This window comes from Crocodylus siamensis, chromosome 13, assembly GCF_052110815.1.
Source record: "Crocodylus siamensis isolate JL-2025a chromosome 13, ASM5211081v1, whole genome shotgun sequence".
Lineage (NCBI taxonomy): Eukaryota > Metazoa > Chordata > Crocodylia > Crocodylidae > Crocodylus > Crocodylus siamensis.
This window is the reverse complement of record NC_143407.1, coordinates 9,907,910-9,922,894: the sequence shown is the minus strand read 5'-3', so window position 1 is coordinate 9,922,894 and position 14,985 is coordinate 9,907,910. Positions and strand designations below refer to the sequence as shown.

Below are 14,985 nucleotides of genomic sequence, written 5' to 3'. Positions count from 1 at the left end.
GGGCTGGACCTGATGATCTCACAAGGAGGTCTCTTCCAGCCCGAAACTTCTGTGAATCTTCCTCGCCACACCTGCTTTACCTGTGGTACGCTGTCAGATGTCACCCTTGCTTTACCTGTGATACGCTGTAGGTTGTTCTTGGTGTTTCTGGTTTGTGCCTGATGTGTGTAAGGGTTTCAGATGACAGTATTTAAGAGTTTGGGAGTAAACTGTTGCCTTTGAACACAGGGCACTGAACTTGATGGCACAGAAGATTCCTTTCAGTCCTATATCCCTATAATGGCAAGAGCTGAAGCTTTCAGGAAAAAAACAAACAAGCATTCATGCAGTATAATTATGGTATGACATCATGAGACAATGCAGTGACATTTAGGCAGAGTCTGGCCCAAGGATATCTCAGCATGAAGTAGTGGAGTCATTGTGTCCTTACACCAACACACTGAGAGTAGATTTTGCCTCTACTCTCAACATACTGAGAGTAGCAAGTATCATGACTCACTAGGTTTCTTGATCTATGCAGAGCTGGGTATTCCCAACCTGAAGGACAACTGCAGTCTTTGGAACAATATTGATGGAGTTAACCTGGGATAATGGGTTCTACTGATGTTAGCAGATGGAGGTAAACAGAAACAAAAATTGGTGGAAGAAAAGGGAGAAGAGATTAAGAAAATTCTTTGAAAAGATGAAATCCCACAGATGAGTTCCCCGGGGCCACAATATCCCACTGTCTGTCTTATACTCAAAACTTTTATGAGGTTTCTATCACTATTTCCTATTTTAGGGACTGAATAAATAAAGGTCAAGATTACTGTATTGATAAGAGGAAATAGTCATTGTGCCAGGTGGGCCTTTGGGAATGTGACAGAAACAGAACCCAAGGGGGACGCAACAAAAACAACCATAGCGTAAGAAAGGTGTAGACTGGGACTGGAATCTGCTAGCTCATTTCATACAAGCCACCAGGCATGTGTAAGTGAGGGAAAGTATATGTCTAGTGATTATAACATGCGATTCAGAGTTTCTGGACTTTATTGTAGTCTGGTGATTTGTGTGGGGGAGTCATGATTCCTATGTTTTGGCTCTCACATTTACAAACTGCTTGGACACATTCACTATTTTAAGCCTTAGCTTCCTTGTGTGCAAAATGGATTTAAAAACCTCTACATCACAGGGATCTTGTGACATTCACTGTGTTTGATGAATGTTTCAGAAGTAATTTGAGATCCTCTAACAGAAAGCGCTGTGAAATGGCAATGTAACACAGCTGTTAGCATAACAAACAAACAGGGAACACCAGTTAATTTCCCATATGTCTCCGAGCATGACTTTTGATTGTTACCATTCCTGGGCTGAACCAAGAATTGAGAAGCCCCCATCAATTCCAAGTCTCAACCCTGAGCCATCCACTTCTCTCATACTTCTCTGTACATTTTTAAAGGAAAACCATTGGGATTCTGTGTTAATCACAAATATGTAGAGATATTAGTAAAAGATAATCTTGCTTTATTTTATTTATAGTTCTACAGTTTATTTGAGTACAACAGTTATATCTATGCCACATGTGAAAAATCTTTTCATTTTAATGAAACAGCAAGGACTGTTGTTTAAATGGTACCACTGTGTTAAATGCAAAATGTTCTTTTGCCCTCTGAACATACAGCTGAATTCTACTATTACCAACAGCCAGTTTTCAAGAATTCAAGTAATATATGTCATCCACAGGTGATGGAAATGTTGCTAGACTGGTAACATGAATGGGAGAAATATAATATCCAAAATATTTATTTTGCACTTGTACTGGATGTTGCTTTGCTTAAGACATAATTGGCAAATATGGCAGTAAAGGTGAATGGCAAAATAAAATTCAAATTTCTTTGTGCCATTTATTGTTCCTTTGGGATAGATCAGGATGGCCTCATGAAATCTATATTTACCCCAGAAAATACTTGTCGCTCTAGCTGTTCTCAACTTTTTGTTTGGAGGCTTCAGGGAAACTTTAAGAGATCCTGAAACATGATATCAAACATGCAGTTTGGGAGCTGATCTGCATCCTTCCCCTCCCACCAACTAATGTGGGACAATGATCTGAGTCTGCAACTAGAAGAGCTGCTGGTTACTTTCAAACTCCAGCTTTTGTACCTACCAAAGCCTGGGGCAGGGGGTCGAACACGATGATCCTTCAGGGACCCTTCCAACTCTACAATCTATGAATCTATGAAAGCCAGCATCCTCAAGGAAAACCTGACAGATGGGAATTTGTATTTTTAACAAACAAAATAAAGCAAAAACCTTTGGGCCTAGTGCTGCAGCCTGGTTCATGACTATGAAAGGCCATGAATGCAACTATGCAGATGCAAAACTGATACACAACAGGGAGGTAGTCCAGCAGCAGACCCATAGAAATGTATGGGACTTTGAGAATCAAGGAATCTATAAATAAACAGCTTCTCCAACCAAACCACCCAAGAAACCCCAAAGCTTCAGAACCAGTTAGGGAGTGCTCCCATCATGTTGAAGGGAAAATTCTGACTCCTGCAGACCTCCCCAGAGCACAAATCACTTGTTCAGGCTTTGTGCTAGGATAGTGGTCTGTCCCTTTACGGGACTGTCTTTGTGCAATATCGAGGAATAATAAAGGGTACAAGTAAATGTTATTTTTTCTTTTGCAGTTCACCTTTGCATTAGAGCATTTCCCCAAAACAACATCACGTGTCTAAAGCAATGGACAGACTGCAAGGGGTTCAGATTGAGTGGGGAATGTTATTTGGTTGAGCACTGGGACTTCTTTTGCTGCCAGGATCTTTGACTTGAAATGTGTCAGGAAGGTACTGCAGGTTCCAGCTACCCTTTGCATTCTTTATATACTGCAGCAAATCCATTTTCTTCAGCATAGGAAAGGTTTGTTCCTTCTCCATCAAGCCCAGCAGCAGGTGCTTCACTATATTTGGAGTCTCATCATTGCTGATGCTGTCATAAAGGCCAGGGAGATCATCGCTCTTTTGCAGATCCCACATTGCATTTGAAAGCGGAACATCTCTGCTGCTGGCTGTATGCACACCACCCATGACATTAGACAGCCACATCAGGCGCTTGAGCCCTTGAAGCGCCCTCCCTTTATCATGCATGTACTGGTGTTCTGTCACTGCTCTTTTACTGAAACGTAAAAGGAAAGTTCAGTTAAGGGTAGGAAGCAGAAACCCATGCAGGTCTGCTCTCCCTTTTTTAATCCTGGCTGATTTTCATCCATAGATCTCAGAGTGCTCTGAAACCCGGGTACATATGATTACCTGCCCTTTTTCAGAAATGGAAAAACTGAGGCATAAAGAGGTGACGTGACTGTCCAGTCATCTATATATAGCAATACAGATGTACAAATCCCCAACTTGAGATCTCAACTTCATATGGTTTGGGGTGTTTTTTGCTTACATAGGTGTATAACATATCACAAACACCATACCTCAAATTAAGTCAGCAGCATATGTAAGGAGAATGATGCTCTATTATCTCTGCACTGAGCCACACCAAAACTTTTAATCCAAACATTATTAATTGGGACATTAAATATCTGCATACAAATCTAAGCAATATTACATTTCAACAATTACAGCAACAGGTTCAAGCTGCAAATTTCTATCTAACTCAGCACTCAGATCTGGAAGGCTGATTAGAACCATTTTTGAAAACATACAGCTTGTTCATACTCTTGGCTTTCTTCTTCGTGACTTCCTTCATATTTGTGTCAATTCGTCTTTGCTTTGTCTAATTTGTGGTATTTAATAGTGGCACCTAAACTTCATTAATATGATACAAAAAGTAAAAATAAAATGCAGTGGGCCTGATTCTCTGCTTTGTGAAGTGAGGACAAAATAGGTATACAGGCATACCTCGGAGATATTGCGGGTTCGGTTCCAGACCACCGCAATAAAGCGAATATTGCAATAAAGTGAGTCACATGAATTTTTTGGTTTCTCAGTGCATATAAAAGTTATGTTTACATTATACTGTAGTCTATTAAGTGTGCAATAGCATTACGTCTAAAAAAAATGTGCATGCTTTAATTAAAAAATACTTTATTGCTAAAAAATGCTAACATCATGGAAAAATGGCGCCAATAGACTTGCTCAACGCAGGGTTGCCACAAACCTTCAATTTGTAAAAAACACAATATCTGCGAAGTGCAATAAAGCGAAGCGCAATAAAACAAGGTATGCCTGTAAATTGTTAGCTCATCAGAGAGACTATTACTTTTTACCTTTACTTTTCAAGGAAGTAAATGACTACATATGTGCAAGACAGCGGACAATTCAATCCGCTAATTCAAGTGCAAGCAATTTTCCAACAATATTTGGTACAAATGTAAGTGTTCTTACTTTTCCACTTCTTGAGATGCTGCAAAACAAGCAAGAAAAAAGATGGCCAGAAATATAACCATCTGCAGAGATCTCTGGGACAGAAGCATCTTTAACTTCTTTGGATCTGCTAAACAAGACAAGAAAGGACTGACATTATTACCAAACTTTTTTCTTTCATTTCATTTATTTCATTCTGTCAGGTGCATTTTCAACCCACAGGCATTTTAGTTCCCAACACTGTACATTTGCAAGCACAGCACATCACAGTACCTGAAACCAGTCAGAGGTTTGCCTAGTAAAGACTGAATAGAAACTTAGCAAAGAGCTCAGTTGTAAGAGATTTACCACTGACTTCCTTGGAAAGTGGATTGGAGTAAGAATTCTGGAATTTGGTTCTGTGACCATCCATTTCTTCTTAGCAGTAAATATATGGAACATGAACTATTGTTCTCATCATGCTGTTGTAAACCCTCCCTTGAATGGAATTGTAAGCAATGTAACTGTGACCCAAGACTGACACAGTGTGCCAATGATGTAAGACCACTCAGTTCTAGTATTAAATCTTCACTAAAAAAGTGGAATTATACTGTTAAAAATATTTTTTTTCGGTGGAAGAGTGGAAGTGAGGAGTGCAGGGGTGACCTAACCTTGGTTCTGAACCAGGTAAGTGAGAATTAGCAAGAATTCTCTGATGAAATGAGCTTCAGCTCACAGAAGCATATGCTATATGTGTGTAACACATACATACATATATATGTATATATATGTGTGTGTGTGTATATACTCACACATACATACATATACACACATAGTGTGTGTATATGTATGTATATATGTATGTATGAATGTACGTATAGTAATGTATATGTGTATACACACATACACACATATTTTGGTTAGTCAGTAAGATGCCTTCTATATTGATTGTGGCAAACACAACTTTAAAAGGCAACATAAATACATATATATGAGAAAGAACAAGATTTGCTGTTTTTACATATGTTTAGGAGGTGGCTATCAATTTAGCTTAGATTCAAAAGAGTTTGGTCAAAAAGAAAAACAATTAGAAATGTATTTTGGGTAACACATTTCAGCCTGTGTTAGACAGCTTGTAAAAATGGGTTTCCTTCCTAGTTATTTAGGTAATAGGTTGGTAGTACCAGCCTGGAAACACTTGTTTCTTTTTTCTTACATTAGGCAAAACTATACCACATAGCTGAAGAGCAGAACTTAACCTCCAACTTTACATATATTTTTCACTTATTTTAGACTAAAGTCAATGGAAAACATACTTGAAAATAAAATATGTTGGAGAACAAAAGGCTATTGTTTATGATTTTTAAATATGTTATAAATCATCTATCTTATGCTGTTCTAGGCTATATGAGATCTATTTACCCTCATTGTGGGTAATAGATGTGTTATGTCTTTGCATATGATCTATCCTAGTCCTACATATCAATAAAGGAGTATCTTTAAAACAAAAAAGTATAATATTAACATATGATACACTTACGGTTGATCGTATAGAGTTCACGGCAAAGGCTGATCAGCACAGATCTGTCTCAGTGCTAGTCCTCTAGTGAAGGTCCAGTTGCAATGAGAGCATGTATGTCTCAGCTTCTTTTATAGCCGCTCAGACACCACACAAACAATAGATATGAGCTGTACAGCACCTTCTGTGACTAAGACCTTTCCTTGCATGTTAGTGAAATCTTCCTACTTCCAAAGATAATAAATCTTGGACGAGAGAATCTGCTGTCTCACTGGAGACCTCCAGCAGGTGAAAAACGGCTCAGCCCTTTGCTGTTGTCCCAGTCCAATCAAAGTATTGCTGTTAATGAAATCTGCCAGCTTTTTATTTCCAAAGATAATTAACCTTGCATGATAACATTTGGAATTCCATTGATTAAAGAGAAGACCTCCAGATATCTCATCCCATCCAGTCCTATCAGTAATGGTACAGATTTTCTAAAGTAGGTATCTGGATCAGTAATAGTGCTGTTTATCAGTAATGGTGCTGTTTATCACAAAGCTAGCAAAGCAGGACAGTTATTCACAGAAAAAAAAATTATCTGAAACATTTGTAAAGATCAACAGCACTGAATATCAGTGTTCAGCAAGAACTCTGCTTAGGCCTACTGGCTGTTCAACAAACACATCTATTCATCTGGGATCCTGGAAGTCAGGTTGAAATGGAAACAAACTCAGGACATCATTAAATTCATATTACCATAAAGGCAAGCTGTAGCTCTCGAAATAAAGGATGATTTAAGTATTAAAGTGGTGCTGCATTGAGTATTAGACAAGAGGCAACATTTGGATGTGCCTTGAGGCAGTCTTTGAGGCTAAACAAGTGAATGTGGTATGTATTTCATCACATGCATCAGAAACTGCATTCATATGACGTTTTACCTGAATCTGGACACCCATGACAAAATGAAGGTTGGCAGTTTTGTATGTGAATTGAGTCTGTCCATTCAGGGGAAATGCTTAGCAATTTTCAGACATACTAAGCACCCATTACACCATTTGACATAAATCTATCTAGGGGATTATGTAGCTTCAAGTATCGTAACATCCAGGCGTCTAACAATCTCCACCATCTTTATCCCCTCAACAGCCCTCTGAAGTAGGAATGTGCTACATCCCGTTTTCTAGGAAGAGAAAGCTGAGGCCAAGAGTGTGACTTGCTAAGGTCCCACAAGAGGCCTGTGCCACAACCTTGACCTGAACCTGGTTCTCACAAATCTGGAGGGGAGGAAGAGGCACTAACTACTAGGCATTCTTCCACAAGAGGTCTGACTGTATGCTTCCTGAAATCAGACTAAAATTGCCTCACACTAAGCAGGTAATAAGTGGAGCACCCCAAATCAGTGGCTATTTGAAAATGCAGCTTCATATGCCTGAGTCTCTGTGTGATTTGATCAAACAACAGGTACCAGATTCTAAACCTCTCATGCCACTCTTGGAAGAGAGGAAAAGGGACAGAAAAGAGAGTTTAAACAACTGGTTAAGAGTTCTGCATGGCATGGAGGAAGTGATGTTTTTTATGCTCATATGGCTATTCCTGTGCCTCAGTTTAACAGGGGGCCTTGAAGGATGATAATGAGAAGGCACACTATGTGCTTTGGTACATAATAGCCTTGTGTGGCCCACCACACCTATTTAATTCAGAGCAGAGCAGCTGTAAGGTTAGATCCCCCACCCCAGCATGGAGAAACAAGGAAGCTAGAAGGAAAGAGCTTTGGTTCAGCACAGAATCTGAGTAATCTTGATAGTCTTTTTACACCTTGGTCCTTCAGTGAGAAACACAAGTTAACCCACTCTCCCATATGAAACTCCATGATTATAGTGGGCTGTACACAGGGGTGCACCTGAGTGCACCTACCCAATGGATCTAGGCCCTATATATTTAATGAATTTAATGAAGAGAAAGCAAAAGTTTCCCAAGTGCTAATTTAACGCTGATAAAAATTAAAGCTCTTCTAGGTATTTGCAACTCATGTCTGAAGTCTGCTCTGATTTGATTCCATTGTTTCCCAAACTACATGTACTGGCTGTAAAGCATTAGGAACTTTTGATTTATGCTTAAAATTCAAGAGTCATTTTGTTCTGTTGAGGGTAGAGAGTGAGCTGAATTGATTGAACTAGGTATTAAAATTGCCTACGTCTTTGCTAGAAGGTGTTCAACACCCTACAGTGCCTGTTGTCAGTGGCTATGTCCACACGAGACACTGACTGCACAGCAGCTCATTACTACTGCTCAGTAGTGTCACATGGCATGAAGCATGACACGACACTACTGCATAGAAGTAACAAGCTACTGTGCAGTAGAAATGAGCTACTTAGCAGTAGCTTCTGAAAAAAGCTGGGGATGGTGTGGGGACGGTACTGCTGGTTACTGGTTAGTATTTGGGTATGCAACTACTAAATGACTGCAGAGTAACAACTGCACAGTCAGCGTCTCGTGTAGATGCAGCCAGTGTGTCCCCATTTCTGACCTAAGGCTTGACCTGAGCCTACTGAAGGCAATGAAAAGCCTCCTACTGACTTCCAAGAGTTTGGTTCAGGACCCTAGAAGCAACAGCTGACAGAAGAAAGAAGGGAATGAAGGCTTTGACCTCCTAAATGAGGGCACCAGTGAGATATGGTAAGAAGTTCCAGCTGCAATGATGGCAACTATCCTTTAAATGCTCAGACAAACCATCGGTCTATTCTAGAGGGGCAAGTCTTATTTTCTAAAGTAACACTATTTGTCATTGCTGAGGACTAGGCCCCTGGAAAGCTTGAAGAAAAAGACAGCTGCTTAGTGGAAACATGAACCACAAATTACTTTCAGATCAGCCATCACATAACATACATTGCCATTGCTGTCAGCCATGGCTGGATGCAAACTGGTAACTTAATGATAAAAGGAGCCATGCCAGTTCACAAAGTCATCTAGTTCCTACTAATAGCATTGCTGAAATCTAATTGCATTTTATATATTGCTCACAACAGCTTATTTTGAGCCATGTTTCACAGCAATCAAACAGGGATTTCTGACTTCATTACTTGAGTTCTGATTGCTGGTGTGAGAGCCACTTGTTAAAGAGGACAAAGCCTCTCACCAATTAAAAAATAATTTTAAAAGATGTCACTAAAATAAAAGCCTATTTCTTTTTTTAGTTTCCATGGTAGCCTGAAGTTATACTGAAGTATCTCTCCATGAGACAGAACTTCCTAGTTACAACTTCAGAAACTAATAAGCATTAGCCAAAGTCAAGTCCAAAACATCTGGTTTAATTCTTCCCTGACTTTTTATCATCTCCTTTGTTTAAGGCATATTCACCGAGTGCAATTACTACCATCTTCATCCTAAGAATTAAAATTGCATTCATCTGAGCAACTGCAGGCAGGTCAGGAAAACTGAAACATGACCATTAAATAAGCACTTGAGGCATTCTGTCATGGTCACAGACCATTGCCCTAGCTACTCTGCTCCACTGTGTACTACTTTCCACTTAAGAACCAGAGGACAAAAGTCAGAAAATGTCCTTTGTGACTCAGTTTTCAAAGATGTGGTATTAAACAAGATTCAGGGCATGATTTCCCACTATCTATATTGAGCTTTCTGGCTTGGTTAGGTAAGGGCATACCTGAAATCAGAAGTACACAGCACAATGCACATAACTGCACCACTTTCAACAAAAGCTAACTTTTTCCTTTCAACTTCATTTTGAGAGGTATAAATTAGATTTGCTCCAGAGAAGTTAATACTGCTGTACTGGTACCAAGTTACTGTAAAAGGAATGCCATCAGAAACAATTACTCACTGTTACTATCACCAACTTTAGATGCCATCAGGGTTTCTTGCTTATCACTTACAGCACTTCTGAAATGATGAATAAAGCTCTCTGTTAACACAGCTGTACCACTGGTGCACAAACATTACCGAAGTCATTTCCATGATGCTGGCTGCTTACCGCCATGTGCATTCACCCAAAGTGCAAACCCCATCCACTACCAGGAACAAATGATACACATTATCCGCAGGTGGAAATGGAAACACAGATTGTAAGTGTTCATGGACATCTATAGCTAGTAACTGAATCTGAATGTGAGGGAGGACAAAGGAGTGTCTGGGTACAAGTTAATTTTACAGTAACTGCCCTGGTGATATATTTGGAGTTGGGCCTGATCTATATTAAGAGTTAAAAACACATCCCTAAGTGGCATAGGTATGCTAGCAAAAAACTCCAATATAGATGCAGCTGAATAAAATAAAAAGTATAGTTTATTTTCCTGGAAAATATTATAAACTACATTAGTGAAAGGCCTGTTTTGCATCTCCATGAGGACAGTTTACTATTCTGGCAAGTCTTTTAAAGAACTTAGGCTAGGACCAGTTCTCACGTGATGGGAGGACCACTAGTTTCAGCCAACCTATGGCCTCTTTCAAAGCATAAAATTAAAGGAGTCTTATCTTTGACTCCAAGAGTCTTTACATCAGGGCCTTAGTTTTCCATTGGCTTAGGGCCTGCTCTTGTTCCCAGTAGAGCTAATGGCAAAACTTCAAATAGGATGGGGCGCTAACTGCACAATAACCTATTTTCAATGTAGTGCATTTGAATGAGGATCATTGTATGCTGGGGAAAGAGAATTAGGGTTTCTCCTGTGAACCATTCTTTTGTTTTGCTTTGTGATCCAGGCCCCAGGGACCCAGGTGGTGTGAGGAAGTGAATAGGGCTGCCACAGAGCATAACAGAAAAAGGAAAGAAAAAAGGATGGAGGCCCAGTTTAAGGGGGGAAAGGGTTGTAGAGGAATGATATGAGAACAGATGTAAATAGCCTCCTTAAAGAAGCAATAGAAGGCTCATCATTTAGGACTTTTAAAACTGAAGTGGACAAAATACTCAAATGTGCTCTGAAGGGGACCATAAGACTACTCATGGTACAAAAAGTAAGCACCTGTGTAAGCACTGATGGCATCAGGCCCATTGAATAAAAGATTGCTTTTTCCCTGTGGTATAAATAGATAAGTCAGGAGGAAGGAACAGGACCTGCAAGGAGTAAACAGCTGATGGTTTGCAACTGGGTTATGAATGCCATGATTTCTTGTTCTTGTGTCAAATTTTGTTTTGGTTTTAAGGTTTTCTTTCCGTCTTGGACTTCTGCTCCTGTTGGACCTTAGTGCACCAAGGTTTGAAACATGCAAGTGTTTGAACGTTACGGAATGGGGAATCAAAAGGCAATGAGAATGCTACTGAGCAGAAGAAAATGAAGTGGAAATTCTCCAAAAAAGTAACATTACATTGCATGTTGAGCCTAAGCAAGATAGGTTAGTCACAGGTTAATATCAGACTTGGGCAAATAGGAAAGAAACCATAGAGTCCTTTCACATCAAGCATTATCTGCTTCAGTACGTTAAAGGTTTGAGATGCTCAGATACCATGGTGATGAGCATTGCATGAGTACCTAAGACAGCAAGTCTAGCCCTTGGTCCTGCTATGAGAAACATGGACTTCAGATATGAGTCACATATTTCTAGAAGAGCATCAATTCTTATCAGTATTAAACTAGCACTTGGTAAACTTTTGCTTTCTCTTCCAGATTCATTAAACACATATGGTCTAGACCCACCAGTTAGGTGCACTCAGGTACATCCCTATTAGAGCCCACTATAATCATGGAGTTTCATATGGGAGAATGGGTTAACTTGTGTTTCTCATTGGAGGGCAGAGGTCTAAAAACACTACCAAGACTGCTCAGATCTTGCTTTGTCTTAGGTACCCATGCAGTGCTTATCAGTCATCACCGTGGTATCTGAACATCTTGCAACCTTTACCATGCCTAAGCAAATAATGCTTAATTCGCTCACATAGAAAGTCTGGTAGAGCATAGAACAGAACAATTTTTCTCAAGTCCAAGCTAATATTCTACCTACTAGACCATGCTTCCCATCTTATGAACCCTGAAGCCTGCCTGTGTCTTGCCACTTAAGACAAATTCATCACAGTTCTTCCAACTTCCATTTTCTACTTCTTCCACTCTCTTCTCCTCCCTGATCTGCCAGAGTCTGGACTTGACCTTGATGGAAAATAAATTATCACGCCTCACAAGTTTTATCCGGCTTTTACTGGGGAAGGAGGGAGAGGAGATGGGTTAATGGGAGAAATGATTCCTTAAGATGCTATTTTCAGGGAGGATTCAATTTCTCTTGGCATCTGGGGGAAATTTCTCTTGGCATGTCTGTGGCAGGAATCCCACTGGGTTCATGGGGGTTTTGTATGTATGTTTGAAGACTGATGACGAAATGATTTTAACTTCTGCAGTTGATCCTACAGTGAGTGCACATAGAAAAAAGAAGAGCAAGAGAGACAGAAAACACCCGCCCTGTTGAGAGGAAACTGTTTGACCACACATGGGTGGTAAAATAGAGTCCATTTCCCTTTGTTGATTGTGAAGCAACTGCTAAAGCATTGCATTGCTGCTTTCCTTTCCCCCACTTTCCCCTCCCCATCCTGACTGAGAGATCAGAGGTACCTCACAGTAAGCCCTAAGGCTACAAAGAATCTCACACCACCACACCCAACCACATAACCCAAGTACTACATTTTTTGTATGAGGATGCCACAATTTGGGCTGTGAGTTACTTATATCACCCCGCATACATCTCAGACAAGGTTCTTTGGGTAGATGTGATCTCTTTTATTAGACCAAGTGAATAGTTTGAAAAATTGCTCTTTGCAAGCTTTCAGGGACAAGCACCCTTCTTCCAGCATAGGGAGAGGCTGGTGGTGTTTTCTGTGCTCTCCTGAGTAGAAGCTTTGGGGATGGTTGTATGGTCCAGAAAAGCAATAAGGAAAGAATCACATACAATTATTATGTTGGGAAGGACACTAAAATAATTTCTGGGTCCTGTGAATAATTAAATCCTGGGGCCTGGAAACCTAACCCCAAATCCTATTATAATGCCCCAGAAAGAACCCTTCCCGTCTGCTTTCCCTTAACAGACTAATTCCCTTAGTCTAAAATTGAAGTAGAGAAGTGGTAAATCAGGCTAAAGGAATATTATAATCTTCCTTTTGACACCAGATTATCAGAGATGCTAAGCACTAGCAACTCCAGTATAATAAGTTTTCTAGATGCTCAGTACTTCTGAAAATCAGGGACCAAGTAAACAATCCAAAGCTGCAAATGGTATTACTTTGTATGAGTGTAACTCCCTGAATCCTAGATCCATGACTGGGCCACTAAATCTCACCACGCACCAGATTGTAGAATCACAGAAAATGAGGGTTGGAAGGGACTCAAGAGGTCACATCTAGTTCAACCCCCTGCTCAAAGCAGGACCAGCCCCAACTAGATCATCCCAGCCAAGGCTTTGTCTAGCCAGGTTTTAAAAACCTCCAAGGATGGAGATTCCACCTCTTCTCTGGGTAACCAGTTCCAGGTCTTTACTACCCTCCTAGTGAGAAAGTTTTTCCTAATATCCAACCTAAACTTCCTTTGCTGTAACTTGAGACCGTTGCTCCTTGTTCTGTCATCTGCCACCACCGAGAACAGACTAGTGTCATCCTCTTTGTAATAATCACCCATCAGGTAGTTGAATCTCCTATTAAATCCCCTCTCAGTCTTCTCTTCTCCAGACTAAATAAGCTCAGTTCCCTCAGCCTCTCCTCATAAGTCATGTGCCCCAGCCCATTAATCATTTTCATTGCCCTCCACTGGACTCTCCAAATTGTCCACATCCTTTCCGTAGTGGGAGCCCAAAACGGGACACAGTACTCCAGATGTGGCCTCCCCAGTGTCCAGTAGAGAGGAATAATCACTTCCCTTGATCTGTGGCTATGCTTCTACTAATGCAACCCAGGATGCCATTAGCCTTCTTAGCAACAAAAGCACACTTTTGGCTTATATTCAGCTTATTGATCCAGAATACCTGCCCTGTATCTGGGTCCAAGAAGGCAGTTTTTCTTAAGCCCCTGGGGAATAACTGTTCTTCTGGCATGGTTTAGTACCCACCAAGGTGTTGGGGCTTAATGCCCATTTTATGGAAATGGGAGTTTCCTCCCTAGCGTGCTCCTGCGGCCATATGGCTGAGGGCAAGCAAAACCTGGGGGCATCCAAACCCCAAGCCTCTGGGTTTAGCCCTGCACATAGGATGCCTGCCAAAGACATTGGAAATATCTGAAGCCCCTGGTGGGGTTGCAGGATGTTTGCCGGTTATAGTAGGGCCACTATAGTTCTGGACCAACTCATGAATTTGGACTTGATTTGGCTGAATTGGCTTGGAACATGAAAAAGTTCCTTAAAAAAATCCAGACTAGCTGCCCTGTGAGCATTCAAAAGAATGCAGTATATAATAAATTAGACAGAAATGTCTAATTAATGTAGACCATGAGACTTCTAGCTGGATCAAGTGGTATTTCCCCCTCCATTGAGAAACCTTTAGAAAACGGGTTCTCAATCTTTTAAACTTGTGGCAACCCTCCACCTCACTTTTTTTTTGAAAAATAATACAGCAATTCTTCTGTTGCAAAGAACTCAGAAAAACCAAAACAGGTCAGAATGTTTTTGAACTATGGTTTCCTATTTGTAATCTTTAGGTTTATTTAATGAATCATGTGTAGGTATTTGCAGACTGAACAGTGTTAATATTGGGTGACACCCTGTGGCACCCTTAAAAGGATTTCACAGCACCCTGGCGTTACTGCAGCACCCCAGATGAGAATCAGCGCTTTAGAACATGAGGCGGTTCTGATCATCACCTGCCCTGTTTTTATTGCAGATTGGGTTCTCATTAGCTCATAAAAACTAAGTAGGATCTATATTTGGATGGGAGATTTCCTATACACCCTAGGTCATCGGGTCCCAAACTCTGACAGAATACGCACTGCCAATTTAAAACGATACAACCTCAAGTATCACCAGCGAATTTTTCAGTTCAACCTTAAGTAAATTTTTGTCATGTAATTATAATAAATCTGTTAACAAGTACCACTGACAGGTTGTCTACCACTGGTGGTACCCATAACACAGATTGGGAACCGCTGCCCTAGGTAGTTGAGCTGTGTAAGGATTGGGACTATGTCACTGACGATTGGGACCATGTCAGTGTTGCTTCTATTCACATTGCCAAGCATAG

The 14,985-nt window shown here is 40.5% G+C and overlaps 1 protein-coding gene across 2 annotated transcripts; it reads right to left on the bottom strand.

The window, feature by feature from the left end:
- Window positions 1–1,486: 1,486 nt before the first annotated feature.
- On the bottom strand, window positions 1,487–10,032 carry LOC149853873 (uncharacterized). 2 transcript variants are annotated; one of them, XM_090025539.1, is made up of 3 exons: window positions 5,869–10,032; window positions 4,371–4,479; window positions 1,487–3,153 (listed from the first exon to the last, which is right to left on the bottom strand). In XM_090025539.1, the coding sequence occupies exons 2-3, from the start codon at window positions 4,457–4,459 to the stop codon at window positions 2,742–2,744; spliced, it is 501 nt and encodes a 166-aa protein (XP_089881665.1). In that variant the 5' UTR covers window positions 4,460–4,479; window positions 5,869–10,032; the 3' UTR covers window positions 1,487–2,741. The 2 variants fall into 2 exon arrangements, with proteins under 2 accessions (XP_089881665.1, XP_089881664.1); XM_090025538.1 differs by having other exon boundaries at window positions 4,371–4,476.
- Window positions 10,033–14,985: the final 4,953 nt, after the last annotated feature.